This window comes from Pollicipes pollicipes, unplaced genomic scaffold (assembly GCF_011947565.3).
Source record: "Pollicipes pollicipes isolate AB1234 unplaced genomic scaffold, Ppol_2.1 Scaffold_5909;HRSCAF=7009_pilon_pilon_pilon, whole genome shotgun sequence".
Lineage (NCBI taxonomy): Eukaryota > Metazoa > Arthropoda > Thecostraca > Pollicipedomorpha > Pollicipedidae > Pollicipes > Pollicipes pollicipes.
Genome location: NW_023596778.1, coordinates 194,404 through 209,792, shown reverse-complemented (window position 1 = coordinate 209,792; position 15,389 = coordinate 194,404). Strand labels below are relative to the sequence as shown.

General features: G+C 63.0%; 1 protein-coding gene across 1 annotated transcript in view; it reads left to right on the top strand.

Moving 5' to 3' along the window:
- The window catches only part of LOC119104129 (partitioning defective 3 homolog), a 54,667-nt gene that overhangs the window by 27,608 nt on the left and 11,670 nt on the right, over positions 1-15,389 (top strand). Inside the window, exons 3-5 of the mRNA XM_037227814.1 lie at positions 3,267-3,347; positions 8,255-8,401; positions 14,047-14,192. Coding sequence (XP_037083709.1) covers positions 3,267-3,347; positions 8,255-8,401; positions 14,047-14,192 — 374 coding nt within the window. The remainder of the gene's footprint in view (positions 1-3,266; positions 3,348-8,254; positions 8,402-14,046; positions 14,193-15,389) is intronic.

The following is a 15,389-nucleotide window of genomic DNA, read 5'->3' as shown; positions in this document are numbered from 1 at the left end:
CGCTCGCACGTGCTGCTGGACATTCGGGAGTCCTGAGGTGAACCGGTCGGGACGTGGACGGAGCTGGAACGCAGTGATAGATGCAGGTGTCGCGTCGTGTCACATGCAGGTGCCCTTGACTCGGAGGGCTCTCTCGAGGGTTGTTGAGTCTGATTTGGGCAGAGATAGTCATGACCTTTTCTTTGACACATTCCGTTGTCTGCCAACGGTTCCTGCATCATGCGTAGCCAGATTTTACATGCAATGTTTAGGTAGCATTGCACATGGGCTAATCAAAATTCAACTGGCGTGCGCATCGAGGAGAGCCGATTGCCTGGCTTGATCCCCGTCGGCAGATACCTTGAATTGGCCCTTGGACTGCGCATAGTTTCGACCGTTTTCATGCCCGGCAGCACCCGGCTATTGCTGCCATGCGGCTTTACGGCCGTGGTTAATAGCAGCAATTTGCTTTCGCTCTCCGGCATGACTGGGACGTTAATTACTCTCGGAAGACGTGCAGAAAAATATGCAATTGAATCCCGCGGCTTCTCGTTTGCGCGACATGCAACCTCATCTCGTCACATTGCCGGCTGCTAAGGAGCACGGAGCGTCTGACACGCGTGCGGGCTGAATAGACACGGCGCCCGCTGAGGACGTGGCTGAATAGACACGGCGCCCGCTGAGGACGTGGCTGGACACGGCGCCCGCTGAGGACGTGGCTGGAAAGACATGGCGCCCGCTGAGGACGCGGTTGACCTTATTAGCTTGAGAGAGAGAGAGCCTTTCCATTCTCGGGGCTTAAGCTGCCAAGAATAGCAGCCCTTGGACGTGTAGTTTCCAATCCCCAGCCATGCGCCTGAGAGAGTGACGGCGCAATCTCGCCCGCTGGACCCGGTGTGTTTTATTACCCTGTCCGTTCACGTATGCACTGTCGCTGTCGTCAAGCTTTGGGGCCATGTTTTTTTCCGTCGATGACAAAAACCTGTTCCAGTTCAAGTTCGCCCGGCTATTAACCTCGTTATTGTTGGCCGGGTGGACTGGCCGCGATGACCGCGCCGCCCCTGACGGGCTCGCCGACGGGTCAGTCGACGGGAGTCACCGCCACAGTAGCCTGCTGGTCCCATGGACTGGCCGCGATGACCGCGCTGCTCCTGACGGGCCTGCCGACGGGCCAGTTGGCGGGTGTCACCGCCACAATGGCCCGCTCGTCCGGTCTCGGCGCACGTTGGCGCCCGTCGCGGTGTGGCGGGCGGCGGCGCCGAGCCCGGCAGCCCCGGCCACTCCTCGCCGCTCGTGGACGCCGGCCTGTTGCGACACGGGGCCGCGGCCGGCGATCGGCCGCCTCTGGGGTATGGCGGCGTCTCCGGACCGCGTGAGCCGGCCGCTGCCAGATAACGAGAGCGTGGCGCTAGAGAGCGTGACGCGGCCCGTGACGTCGCAGCTGCGGTGTGACGCGTCACAACGCGGACGACGGCGGGCGGAAGGCTACGCTCTGCTAATGTGGCTTTTGTTGAGCCGATGAAGAGCCTGTCGGCTTCAGATCAGGATGAATGTATCTTGTCAGTGGGATACATTTTGCCTTAGAATGCACACATACTGTTCCCATTCACCCGTCAGTCAAGATAAATGCGGGCTGTTTGATGTCCCTGCATTACTGAATTGCTAAGACCATTGAGCGAAGGTGGACTGGTCTGGTTGTTCTTTTGATCGAGTAATTCGTTGAAAGTATAATCTGTGCATCTGATGTCGTAGTTCCATGTCAGGTCATTAGCAGCGGAACATTTCAGTGAGTGTACCGTTTACCTGAGATTTCCAGGGTCAGGGTCACCTTGCTGAATGTGGCACCATAGCAGCCTGTGTTGTGGTTAAGCTCTCCCACGTGCCAGAGGTGCCGGACCAGAGTCATTGGCCGCACTTAGCCAGGGGCGCGTAAAACCAGCGGCGTGAAATCGGAGTGGGCAGGCAGAGAAGTTTGCGGGAGCCGGTCTCCAAATGGCTGGAAACAGCGGTCGGTGTTCTCAGATCGCGGCGACAGTGCGTCGCTTCGGGCGGCGCGGCGGCGGCCGGACCTCTCGCCAGCCGCTGCCGCTCGCGTCCGCGCGAGGTCAGGGCAGCGGCAGGACCGGCGCGGCGGCCGTCTTCGTGCCGCCGGGACCGGCGCGGCGGCCGTCCTCGTGCCGCCGGGACCGGCGCGGCGCGGCGCGGCGGTCCGGTGCCGCGCGCGGCCGTCTGAGGCGGCGACGCCCGCCACCATCCATCACGCCGGCGCCGTGTGGCGGCTATTAAAGAACGGCCGGCCGGGCGACGGCGACCGGTGGAGGTGGTGAGGCCGGCGAGGGCCTGCGGCGGGCGGCTGTGACGGCAGAGGCGGGCGCGAGGGTGACGGCTCTCTCGCTGCATGGCCGGTGGGGATGGTCGCATGGTGGCGGTCCTCTCGGGAGGCAAGGCGGCCGCTCGGCGCGCTCCCAGGCCGCACCTCCGGTGCCGTGCCTTCCCACCGCCGCGTTTTTCGCCGGCCGAGCCGATCGTTGACTCGGACTAGCGAAAAAGCCGCCGAGGGAGTGGCCTGATGGAATGGCCAGCGGCGCGGCGGCCGATGTGTGCGGCTGGGCGCCGAACTCTGCGCAGCTGAGCTGAACTCGGCTGAGCGCGTCCATTGGTCTGTGCAGTTTGCCGAGCCCCGCGGTCCGCACAGACCCGGCGATGGTGTACCAACGCACAAGGTTCGGCGCAGCGGCGCAGCAGCGGGGTCAATGGCAGTCGGCAGACGTCTGCACGGGACAGAAGAGCGACTGATGATCCGTCGGCGTTACGGCAGCTGCGCGATCAGCCGCGCATGCAGTCGGCTCGCCGGTACGCTGAGTGGTTGGCAGGAGGGGCCGGCCGGTTATTTTTTCAGTTCCCCCCCCCCCCCCCACCCTCACCCCGTCTCTCATCTAAAACTAATGCCGTATCCGTATCGTTCCGGTATTGGCGGCGACAGTTCTCATGTGCAGCTCGGCTGACACAGGCCGACCTTGCTACTGTCTGATCGGCCGAAGGCAGCAGGCGGCCGCATGTCGCTCACGTGCTAACGACGGCGCTGTTCTAGATGCTGAATGATTTAGGCACGTCTGCGGCGCGTTTGTGCCAGCGGCGCTCGTGCGCGATCAGCTGAACGTGACGTGAGGCCCGCTGAAACGCTCGTGCCGAGGACAGCTCTCCGATCTGTTTGAACACGCAGCCGGCGCCCGCGTGCGTTGAGTGTACTCCCCAGCCAGGCTTCTGACGGGTGTGGTCTGTTGCAGAATGGCGACCACAAGTTCCAGCCGTTCTCGCGGGTCGACATCGAGGTCACCGGCGAGCAGGAGCACACGTGCTCACTCCAGGTGGGTGAGGCGGCCGGTTCGTGGCCTTCTGGGGGGGCTGGAGCAAGGGCACACTTGCTTACTCCAGGTGGGCGAGACGGCTGATTCGTCGCCTCTTGGGGAGCTGAGGGAAGGGGTGTTGGCTGGAGCAGGAGCATACGTGCTTACCCCAGATGGGTGAGGTGACTGATTCGTTGCTTCCTGGGGAGCTGAGCCGGGGGGGGGGGGGGGGCTTGGGTGAAACCCGGGCATTTTGGTGACGGTGAACATGAATGGAGCTTTGCGTCACTTGGGGCGTCCGCATTCTTGCCTCCTCCCCCCCCCCCCCCGCCTCACACACATATATGGAGCTAAAATTACCAGAAAAGCCGCCGGTAAAGCCCGACAGCTTAGGAAAGAACTGCATACGAGGAAAGTCTTGCCTTCCCGTCAACAAATTTAGAAAGCGCTATCCTAGCGGCGAGCTGTGCTCGTCTGGTTCTAGTTCCTGTGGTCGACTTATGCACAGATAATCTGGTAGAAAAATTAAATGGGATAGAAAGGCAGTGCGAATGGAATAGTTTTCTGTTTGGTTGAACCGGACAATTGGTCCTTGGCAAAAGAAAGATTGCCGATTTAAAACGCCTTCACTAGCGTATAGCATATCACCGTTATTCTGAAGATACCATACTCCATTTCGAACTGGTCCATTCATGGTTCACTGCCTTCTTCAAGTCTGTTAGACCTCCCCTGCGAGCTTCTGCCTGTATTTCAGCTGTGGGACGTGACTGTCCGGTCGTAACCTCTGCTGATAAAACACAGCCGGTCCTGCGCGCCGGCCGACCGCAGACCGCACCTTCAGCGTGCCGGTCACGCGGCTGCGGCCGGCGCTCTCGGCCGGCCCGGGCAGAGGCGGCCCGCTGGAGCACGCCGCGCCCGGCGCGGCAGCGAGGACGGGCCCGATCGGGCGCGGGTGTTAGAGCCGGTCCTGACCGTCTGCGGTCCGCCGGCTGGGCAGCGGCGGCCCGCTGGAGCACGCCGCGCCCGGCGCGGCAGCGAGGACAGGTTCGGTCGGGCGCGGGTACTAGAGCCGGTCCTGACCGTCTGCGGTCCGCCGGCCGGGCAGCGGCGGCCCGCTGGAGCACGCCGCGCCCGGCGCGGCAGCGAGGACAGGCTCGGTTGGGCGCGGGTGTTAGAGCCGATCGTGACCGTCTGCGGTCCGCCGGCCGAGCTAAGTGGTACGCTGTTATGAGCGCCGTCGGCAGCCGGCGCGGGTCAAGGTCGTGCTCCTGTTGCTGGAGCTTGGGCCGCTGCTGGGCCCGCTCGTGAGACTTTATGGGCTGTGGGTGTCATTGGCAGTCATTGGCAGTGGTAAAATAGACCGCTGTGTTGCGAACCCGTCTTCATTCAGTTCCCCGGTGTGAATGGCTTCGGCTTCCAGAATGCAAAGTCACAACGCGGCGGGTATTTTCGTGGCAAGCTGAAGGCAAAACAATCAAAGCACCTGCGGAGGTGCACTGGTCCACGTGCTGCCTTTTCCGCCACGTCTGCAGGTGGCCGTCTGGCGGGTTGACGCTGCTAAAGAAGGCCGTGACAGCCTATTTGCCATCTGGCGATCACAAGGAGAACTAATGATGGCGTTCAGGGATTGTGTCCGATGGAGCGAAACAAGAACTCACCGAGAATGCGGCGGCCTGACGGTACATTTTTCACTGGTAATCACCCTTGTTTACAGGCCCTGTCTCTGAAGTGGGTCGCGTTCGCGGGGTTCCGGTGTGGAGGCGTAGTTGCACGTTCTCCGCTGAGTTCGTACTAGGGAGGCCGGCATTGTCTGCAGGAACTGGGAAGCTCTCGAGATCGACTAAACCCCCTCACCTCTTGCTCGGGTCGTTCTCAGCTATCGCGTTGTTCCGGTGGTCCCCACGTGACCCGCGGCCGACGTTGACACTAACTGTAGTGCTTGTCTGGGTATCGCCTGGCATTCTCCAGCATCTACAGAGCCGCGCTGTGTCGGGGCAAAGACGGGCGCTTCGCGTGACGCGCATAGTCCGGACGCTCCGATCTGGGCTGATTGTGCCCTTGTTGAGGCAGGCGGCCGCCGTCCAACGCGCAGCCGTGTGTGTGTCGGGATCTTGTGTCTGTTGATGCTTGTTAGGACAGGTGTCGTGGGTGAGAAAGCTCGGACGAATACCGCATGTTGGCCAACAAAGCAAATGCCACCGGGCCGTAACTGCATCCACGCCATCGATTTTCGTGATAAGTTGCGGCGGGTGAGTTCCTTCCAGCAAGCCGAAGTTATGTAATCAGTGTCACCGAAGCTTTGCTGAGGCGGGTAGCCTGCAAACTTTACATTGCTGGCACCGGCTGGGCGCCACCTGCTATCAATATTTCCTTGTTAGAGTTCAGACGTGACGATGCTTTCTTGGCGAATGTTTGGAAGCCGGCATGCGCTGTAGTTGCTGCAGGTTGGAAATGCAGAGTTACGCGTGCATGCCGAACGCTTTGTATGGGATTAGTGTGGAGAACTCCATACCGTCTTGGGGCTTGGTGTGTAAAATTCATATCAATCTCTAGATTCATGTGCACTTTTTCTAATGTTTCGTGACAACAGCCCCAGATAAATGATTGCAGGTACCAAGTCTTGCGCAACATGTCGCTTTAGAAACTAGGGCATCTACTTGTTTCGAATGGTAACACCTATTCGTAGCTTAAATTCTACGAGAATGTCATTTGGAATCAATGGTAGGCTCACCGAAAGATAAATGTGCATGTTCCACTGATGTGAATTTTCCACACCATTTTCCTGCGTCTGCTCTTCCTCTAGCGTCAAAAAACGTGCTTCCATTCGTTGATAAGAGGGGCTGATTGGCCTGGTGTGCGATTTTTGACTGGACCGTATGCGTGCTGTCAGCACGACATTCCGGCTCAGGCTTCGTAAGGATAGACCGGCCGCGCGGCGGTAAGGCCTCGCATTTCGTGTGGCGGGTCGGGGTTCAGCCGAGGCGGGGACCCGCCTGCATGACGGGACCGCGCGGCGGTAGGTCGCCCTGGCACCCCATGTGGCAAGTCGGGGCTCAGCCGGGCGAGGACCTTCCTGCGTGACGGGACCGCGTGGCGGGAAAGCCTCGCGCCCTGTGTGACGGTTCAGGGTTCAGCCGAGGCGGGGACCCGCCTGCGTGACGCGGCCGCGCGGTGGTAAGGCCCCACGCCTCGTGTGACGGGTCGGGGCTCAGCCGAGGCGTGGGCCCACCTGTATGGCGGTGACGCAAATATGCCCCTTGTGTCTCCAAATGGTCTGCTAGTGAGACTCAGCGTGACGTCATAACCACGTGACATCAGCGGTGCAGTGAGAACTCGTGAGCTGGGCTCAGTTCTGGCCGCGCCATCAGTTCTGATGCCGATGAGTCACGCTGTGCCATGGGAAAAATGCCGCTTCGGCAGGCAGCGGTCGCAGCCGGGTGCACTTCACAGATTTACGGTCCGGGGCGTGCCGCTTAGCCAAGTACCGGGTTCATGGGAAGATCTCATCAAGTTTTGTGCCGATAAGCAGAGGCGGGATGGGATTAGATCGGTGGGAGATGCCGCGTGCTGGGACGGTTCAGTATTCCTCATAGTAGCCATCGAATATGGTTAGAGCTCCCATGTGGTTGGGGCCTGCATTTGATCAACGCCAGCGTCGTAACCTATCGGGCGTTGGCGCAGGCAGAGACGCCTACGTAACCGGCCGCTGCTCACTGGCTTGCAGGAGGTCTTCCAACGTTCGTCATGCTTGTCGATGCTATTTGCAGCTTCCTCCAACTCCCGATGGCTTATTTAAGCTCCCCAGTACTCAGATCATGAGCACTGTGTGCTGAAGTTTGCTCCGGGAGCAGCCAAGCTCAGTTGTCTGCTGCAGCGTCTGCCACTGGTTCAGAGTGGTTGGCTCTCGACTGTTGGACGTGACCACGGCTGGGCCGGGGATCCTGCTAACCTTTCAACCGATTGAGGTTCTTGTGTATATGTGGGTGGCCAGCTAGCAACGAGCCAGATTTCAGCCTTGTGAAATAAGAATCAAACCTCAGCAACAATTTGTGACCCCCCACCCATTTCCGTTTGGATCGAAGCAGTGCTGAAAGGTCGGCCGCCGATATCGCCCATGTATCAGTTAAGTCCAGTGTTGTGCCCACGTGTGAGGGGCGCGTCTGCCGCCCGCTCGGGAGAAGACGAGCGAGCCCGACTCCTTTCCTTGGTCAGAGGCCCTTCCGGCTAATACGGCTACTGTCCGGCCTGTGCCGAGACAAGAGGGGGGCCTACCTACGGCCCGACTCCAGTGTTTGCGGAGGTGAGACAGGGAAGGCCCCTTTGCCCGTGGCCCGACGCCGGCCGCTGGCTGACACGGATGCGGCCTGGCGCGTGCCGAGACACGAGGGGGGCCTGCCTGCGGCCCGACTCCAGTGTTTGCGGGGGGGGGGGAGGTGGCGAGGGCAGGGAAAGCGGTACGCCCGACGCCGGCCGCCGGGCGCTGGGCGTAGTCAGCCTGACTCAGCCGTCTACGGCCGGGCTGTCGAACCACATCGCCACCACTGGCCGATCTGATCGCGCTGGTTTCTTCATGGTGGTCGATCATGTCGGCTGTCGTAGGGTGTGACCATGTGATGTCCGTTGTTACCGCCTGACACAGTGTTACTTGTTACCTGTTTGACGGACGCGGTGGCCGTCTGTGCCCGCCCTAGGCCGATCCTGTGATTCGGTGAGCTTTGCCCGCAACAGCCCCTGCTCTCGGCACAAACATGTGTTACTGTACCTGTCCCCGACACACGCGATCTGTCGTGTGTGTGACCACCTGCGACCGTCTGTCACAGAACTGGCCATCTTTCGCTGCCGTTGTGCCGGGCGTGTCCACAGCTGACCGCTCTCGTCGGCCGCCGCGGCCGGTCTGACCGCCGCTGACCGGCCCCGTGTCGCCGCAGGTACGGCGGGGCAGTGAGCCGGCCCTGAACCAGATCTGCCCGCTGCCCCAGTTCCCGCCGCCGGCCAGCCGCGGCGACGCCAGCAAACGATGGTCGGCCGCGCCGATCATCGACGACGACGTGCAGGCTAGCTCCACCCCGCTCAAGGTCAGTAGCGGTCCATGTCCCTGTCTGTAGTGGCCCGTGTCCCTGTTGGTATCGGCTTGTGGCCCTGTCGGTAGCGACCCGTGTCCCTGTCTGTAGCAGCCGTGCGCCAGTGCTGATCGCGGGCCGATCCGGAGCCGAACTGGAGACTTGCGAACAGCTTACACTAGCAGCAGCGGCGATTCAGGTCCAGCTGTGCCAAAGAATAGCGGGGCCTGGCACCAGCGTCAGCGACTCGGCCGCAGCTGCGCATAACGACAGCTCTGATAGCCCCAATATGTCGTTAGCGCTCGATAGGTGTTGTAACTGACTACCTCAGAAAAGTCAGTATGGGAGCCGTGAATGGATGAGGGTAACGGGTATACCCGTTAAGTGTGCCGGTACTCCCACGTTCTGGGAAGGAATTAGAAGTATGCGTCGGAGCCTAACGACGAGAATGCGCGGCACTCGCGTCACATCGAGGCCATTCTGCGGGCCGGCGTAACTCGGCGGTCGGCGGGGACCGCTTCCGTCCGCTCCCGACGGCGCGCCAGCCACGGCTCGGCCGCCGTTCTCGGCCGAGAGTGGATTCTCGGCGCTCGGGGGCGCGCTGCCTGGCCGGCCGGCCGATCGGGTCGGCCGACTGACCGGGCGCCGGTGAAATCAAGGTCGCCGCCGCTGTCGTGCCGGCATTCGGCGCGGCGTGCGGCCGCCGGCGCCGCTGCCCACCGGTGTCGTGACGTCACGGCCCTGTTTGGGGCGACGCGGCGGCCCGGCCGGCGGCGATTCCAATCGGGGCCTTGGGCGGCGGCTGCAGCGGCGCCGGGCACGCCAGCGGCGCCGCCCCGCGCCGCCGCCGGCCGCACGTGACCTGAGGGGGCAGCAGCGCCGCCGTCAGGGACGTTCAGCGCGCTGCTCCGCACGCAGCGGCCGTCTGCGGACCGTCGGTCTGGCGCGCCTCGTGCGCCCCTCGCCCGCCCCGCGCCGGTGCTGGCTTTCGGGAGCGAGGTCGCCCGCCAGCTGGTCAGGCGCCGCCGCTGGACCGGAGCGTGCTCGCGCCGGGCCGGTGGGCGGCTGAGCGGCCCCAGCGCGACAGCCGCGCTGGGAGCCGCCGTCTTGCACGGATCGCCTGTCTCCGGTGGCGCCTGCCTCCGAGCTGATTCATGCAGGCTGGTTCACTGAACCGCCCGGTCCCGGAACCAGGCCGGGCTGATTCGGTGGTGCCGAGACGGAAATCACGCGCCGGCGACGGAAGCGGCGGGCCCGCCCACTGCGCCGAGTCACGCCGCGGTCCAGCCCGGCTCGGTCCGGCGGGGCTGCCGCCAGTGCGTGCTCGGTGCCCTGTGAGCTCGGAGACGGCCGCGTCGCCGGCAGCATCGGTAGGTGCTCCGGCTGATCGGCGCTGGGCTGGCGAGACTGGTCGGTGGTGCTGTCCCGAGCAGCGGCCGGTCGGAGCAGGTGAGTCGCCTCCCGTCGCCGCTCTCTCTCTTTCTCTCTCCGTCTCTCCCTGACGCACGGCCGGCCCGTGCCGTGTCGGCCCGCATACGGTCGGTGTCGTGAGGGTGCCGGCGGCGGCGGCCACCTGACCATGAGCTGGCCGGGGACTGGTCCGGCGCCGGGGCCGGGGCCGGGGCTGGAGCCGGAGCCGCTGGCGCTGCTCGGCCTGACCGGCGTCTCCGCCGCGCTTGCTAGCCTCACGTGTCCTGTGAAGGTGACCCGTCCCATGTGAACTCGTCGGGGCCTCACCTGACCTCGGCGTGCAGCGCCGCCGGCGAGCCCCACACACCGCCGGCGGGACTCTGACCCCGGGCCGCGTCCGGTGCGGTGCCGGCGACCCCCTGCCGCCCGTCAGCACGGGCTTCCGGCCGCTCCAGCGGCCGCGACGCGCGCCCTTTTTGTGGCGGGGCGGCCCGTGTTTTCGTGGTGTCGGATGCGGCGGGCGCGCTGCGCGTGCAGGGTTGGCACATGATAGCCAGCCGGTAGTGAAAGGCGTGTCAGAGCTGTGGAGAGCTTGAATTCGAGGGTTGCATCAAAGCTTTTTACCTGGTTCGGATCACATTTTATGGTCATTTTTATTGTGTGTGTCTGATGCATGCCCTGGAATTGACCAGTGGCGACGGAAAAACGGTGGCAAAAACAGGAGCGTTCGGTAGGTTTCAGATCCGCCCTCAGACACGCATTGGTCGGGCTCTGATTGGTGCCGTCGTTTCCAACGGTACGACAGATCCGGCAGAACGGAGCGAGCCACAGTTTTCCCGTTGTGAGTGTCCGTTTACCGTGATGGAAGCAAGAAAGGCCTTGAGCTTCTGTCGATTTCTTCTTTTTTGGCGTCAAGTTGCGTTTTTTGTTAAAGGTTACCTGATCTTGCTGGCCAGGTTAGTGCTATTGATTTATATATCTTACTCCGTCTTATGCGCCTTGGGTTTCTGCCCTCCATTCTTGAGTGCAGTGCTTGGGCAATGCCCTTTTTCATTTTGCAGTAACGCTGACGCGAGGGTACGTATATCGCACAAATCAAAGCCCTGCAATGTGCGTGTTGACCTTCAAAGATCCAGCAAACAGGTTGCGCACGTGCTGCGCAGGGCGCCTGGCAGTGCGCCGCATCCTCAAAAACAGCCCGCGAAAGGGTCCTTATCACTGGCGCGGCCGGTGTAGAAACCGCTGGGCCGGGCCGGGCGGCGGTGTCGGCCGGGCGGCCGGGCGAGGTCGTGACGCACGGCCACGGCCGGCGGCGCGCCTGCCCCGTGACGGCACCCGGCGCGTCTCGTGAAAGCTGCCGACTCGTGGCGCTGCGCATTGTTCCTGCGGACGCGAGGTCGGAGTGGTGGGAGCAGGAGGCGGCTGGAAACCCCGTCGGGGCCGCTGTCAGCCAGAGTGTGCAGCCCGGGAAAGGGTTTGCATTTTTACCGACGTACCCCCATACATGCTTGCATCAGTTGGGTGACGTCATTTCCTGTCGGTGAGACGGGCGGCAGGGTCGCCGGGCGCTCTGAGAGGTGTGACGTCACACTCCCAGACTCGTCAGTAGCTGAATGCTCGGCGGCGTTTTAGCCCGGCGTTGTGTCTGAGCTGCCCATCTGGCGCAGAGCCGCCGCTGCCGGCCAGTGCCCCGCCCCCACCGATCAGTCACGTGACGCAGTGTCCGGCGCGCCGTGGCGAGGCCCGGCCGGCCGATGCCTCGTCACCCCTTCCGCGCGGCGCGCTGGCGGTCAGGTGGCCGACAGGTGGGCTACAAGCTGGCGACGGTCCGGCAAATGACCCCGTGTTCGGCGCCGGGCGGCGGTGGACGCGAACCGTGGAGTATGACTCAGCTGGAGCGATTTAAGGCGCTGCTGCTGCCGCCGTCTTGGAGGCGATGTTTGAGCTCGTGAGGTGTAGGCTTTGTTTACGCCAGACCTCGGGGCGGTCTGATGTGGCTGGTGCATGGCGTGAGTGCGCGCTTGCGATGTCGCCAAGCCACAGTCGCCATAGCTGTGTTGACACTGGCAGTGGCAGGGAAACGCGTTGTTTTTCTTCGAAACGGATCGCCATAAATATTGTCGTGGAGACAGGCACGACAGGGAGGATGTTTCTTGCCCCTGTCGTAGACTGCAGCGTGCTGGGCCGTAAAGCCAAGGTCTCAGAGGTAAATCATTGGTGCGGATAAAGGCGATAAACATATCGCGTTGCGTTGACTGTTGTCTAAACTGACGGCACGCAACCGACGCGAACAGTGGGCGTATGCTGGCACGGAACTGAGATTAGTCGGCTTTTTGCGCCCCCGGATAAGGGCAGCTTCTGAGTGGATTTCCCTCGCCCGGGCACCTGCCTCAGCGATCACAGTGGCGTGGGGGTGGCTATTTGCGTTGCAGAAAATATATTTATGCCACCTTTAACTTTCCATTAACGTCATCCAAAGCTTCCAAACTAGTTTTTCCTATGAGGTCGTCGGCCGTATGCCGTTCGCCTGTCTGGGGTTTCCGCGAGCAAAGCGGCCCGGCCGGCTGTGGATGTGGCAGACGGCGGTGTGGCAGCGGGCTGATGCTGATGGCCTGGCCACGGCACCGGTCAACCCAGACGTGCCGCTGGGGAGGCGGTGGCCCCTGACCCTGCGTAGGAGGCCCCGGCGGCCGCTGACCTGATCAGGGCCCGGAGCGAGTCCTAACCGGAGGTTGGGAGGGGGCGGCTCCTGACCCCGCGCGGGAAGCCCCGGCGACCGCTGACCTGATCAGGGCCCGGTGCGAGTCCTGACCAGAGCGGGACGCTCCTGAGCCAGTAGCGCCGCCTGAAGTGGCGAGCGCGGCGCACGTTGGGGCATGAACGCTGCAATCCACCCGCCCGGCCACCGGCTGTGTACGATAGCTCTGCCCCCTCCCCCGGCCGAGTTACAGAGCAGCTGTCGGGACGTGCGCAGGGTCGCTCCGCTCCGTCTCGAGCAGCGCAGGGTCCCGGTCCGTGCCGGCGCCGGCCGGCTGATGACCCAGTGTTCTGACGCACGGGCGCGGGCCGGCCGGTGTGCGTCTCAGCCGTCCCGGCATGATCGGCCCGGCCGACAGAGGTCACCGGTGACGCTGCTCATCGCGCCGGCTAATGGCGCGGCGGGGCGCCGTGATTGGCGCCGGACGAGCGGCGTCGGTACGGTGTGCGCCGGCACGAGCCGCGCTCCGCCGCCAACTGGCCGCGCGCGCCGACCGCCAGATTTCAGTCACGTCGGACAGTGGAGATGAGAAATCGGGACGGCTCGTCCGAGGCCTGCCATGACGGCGCTCTGATGAAACTGGCAGACGGCGCTCGGCGATGTGCTCAGTCGGTCACGCGGCGCCTGCATGGCCTGCTAAGTGCCGGTGGGAGTGCAGGGTGACGGTCCGATCGAAGGACAGGGAAAAGGTATGGTAGGAAAGTAGTAATCATGTTTTGCGGTGCCCTTTTGCAAGAGCTGCAAGGTTAAAAAGCTTTTCCAACACCAGCACCTTTCTTTCAGCACCATGCACAAACTCGACGGTCTTTCAATGGCGTAACAGGTGGCAAATTTATCTTTGTGCACACCAGCTGCTGCGAACACTAGCGTTCACCAGCTGCTGCGGACAATAACATTCACGACCGGCTGTAGATTGCAGGTAGCATAATGCATACGTGCCTTGAGGGTTGTGTCCACCTGGCCCCAGCTCGGGGATAGTAGTTTGCTCTTCATGAACACTTCCAGAGGAATCCTGATAACTCGCAGTAATAGGACTGTATTTTGAAACAAAACAGTATTGCGGCTATACCAATGCTGGCAAACCTGTAAACAAGATGTACCGTGACGCGGAAACCCGATGGAAACCCCAGAGAAGTGCTGTGCATGTGAGATGCAGAAAGGACAATTTCTTCATATTCGAGCAGCTGGCGCACCCCGCAGAGTTTCACCTCGTTACGCAGTTGGCTGGTTTGTCCATTGTAGCGGCGAATGCCTGCTGTTAATCTATTACTACTGTGTATCGATACGCATACAGTATACCATGGATGGCGATGATATCTGGTATGGCATGTTATGTGGCGACCGCACATTTTTTCAAAGAAGCTTTCGATTGGCCCGAGTGTATGTATGTGTGGCTGGTTTGGTCGCGGCCGTGTCGTGTTCCGGGCCCGCCGGTCGCCTCGGGCCGCCACCGCCCGGCCAGCTGGTCTAAGCGGCGCCTCGGTTGTTGCAGACGGCCAGCTGCGACCCGCTGACGCCGCCCGGCGAGCGCGGCGAGCCGTCCGGCGACGAGCGCGACCGGCTGACGCTGCCCAGGCTCACCCGCGACTCCAACCGGCTCTCCATGCAGATCCTCGGCAACAGCGACAGCATGTGGAGGTGAGAAGCGTCCGCGCCGCCGGCCGGAGCTGCGACCCAGGCACAGGCACGGCAGCGGATGTGGCGGACACACCGCAGCTCCTCACCAGATTGTGATGGGCGCGCCGGTAGGAGATGTGTACGCGCATCGCAGTCGCAGCTGCGCGCCGTTCTCAACATCCCCGCGATCACCATAACAAAGGCCTCCCGCACACCTCGGCGGAGCGTAGAGCTGCTGTCGCGTGGCGGTGGGGTAGCGTGCGTCGTCCGAGCACGGCGATGGTGAGAGCCGGTGGTCTTCCATGTTATGTTTGTTTTTACACTCGGCGCGCGTTCGTAAGGGGTGAGACGACCCATCCCCGCGGCACCGTGGCTTCCCCACTTCTGCAAGGCAGTCGCAGCACGCCGTGAGACGTCCCCGCTCGTGTCGTGTGGCCGTATCTCTTGTCGACTTCTCCGAAATGAGTGCCTTTCGCCGTTGCGGCCGTTTCGCTGTGTCACGCCCTTCCTCGCGCGGCATCAGCAGCGCCGCAGTGTCTGGGCCGGGGCACGAGCCGGCGGCCGCGGTCGTGACGGCCCGGCTGTTTGTCGGGAGCGGCCCTGGGCGCCAGCCTTGCACCGCGGGAGCGCGCCGGCGCGCGCGGCCCTGGCTTCCGGCCCCGCCGCCGTGACGCCCCCGCCCCGGCCGACCGGTGCCGCGCCCTCCGCCGAGGGCCCGGCGTCATCCGAGCCACGTCTGGGGTCATCGTGGTTGACCCGGCGGCCGATCCCGCCACACCTGCGACCGACCCCGCCACCTCGGCGCGCCGCCGTCGACGTAAGGCTGGCTCGCGTAACCGGCCGCACCGCGCCGTTTTCCCGCCAAAAGCCGCGAGCCTGCCGCGAAATGGCGCGTTTACCGAGAGGCGGGGGTGGCGGGCGCGCGCGGTGGCGGTTGGCGGGAGGGTGCTGGGGCTCCGAACCGCTGTCGACGGCAGCGGTTTTGCGGGATTGGAGCCGAGCGAGGACGCCGTAGTTGAGGTTAGCGGTGCAGTCAAACTGCTGCAGCGGCCTGCAAGCCCGGGTTCGCAGGGTGAAAGTGGCCGAGCTGGGCTCGCGGGCTCGCCGGGTTGCAGTCCGCATGGTGCATCTCAATGAAAAACATGCACAGTCTCCTCACGCGCACCAATGGGTGATGCTGGTGCAGACGCCGCGTGAGACTGATTGGTACGGACGTCG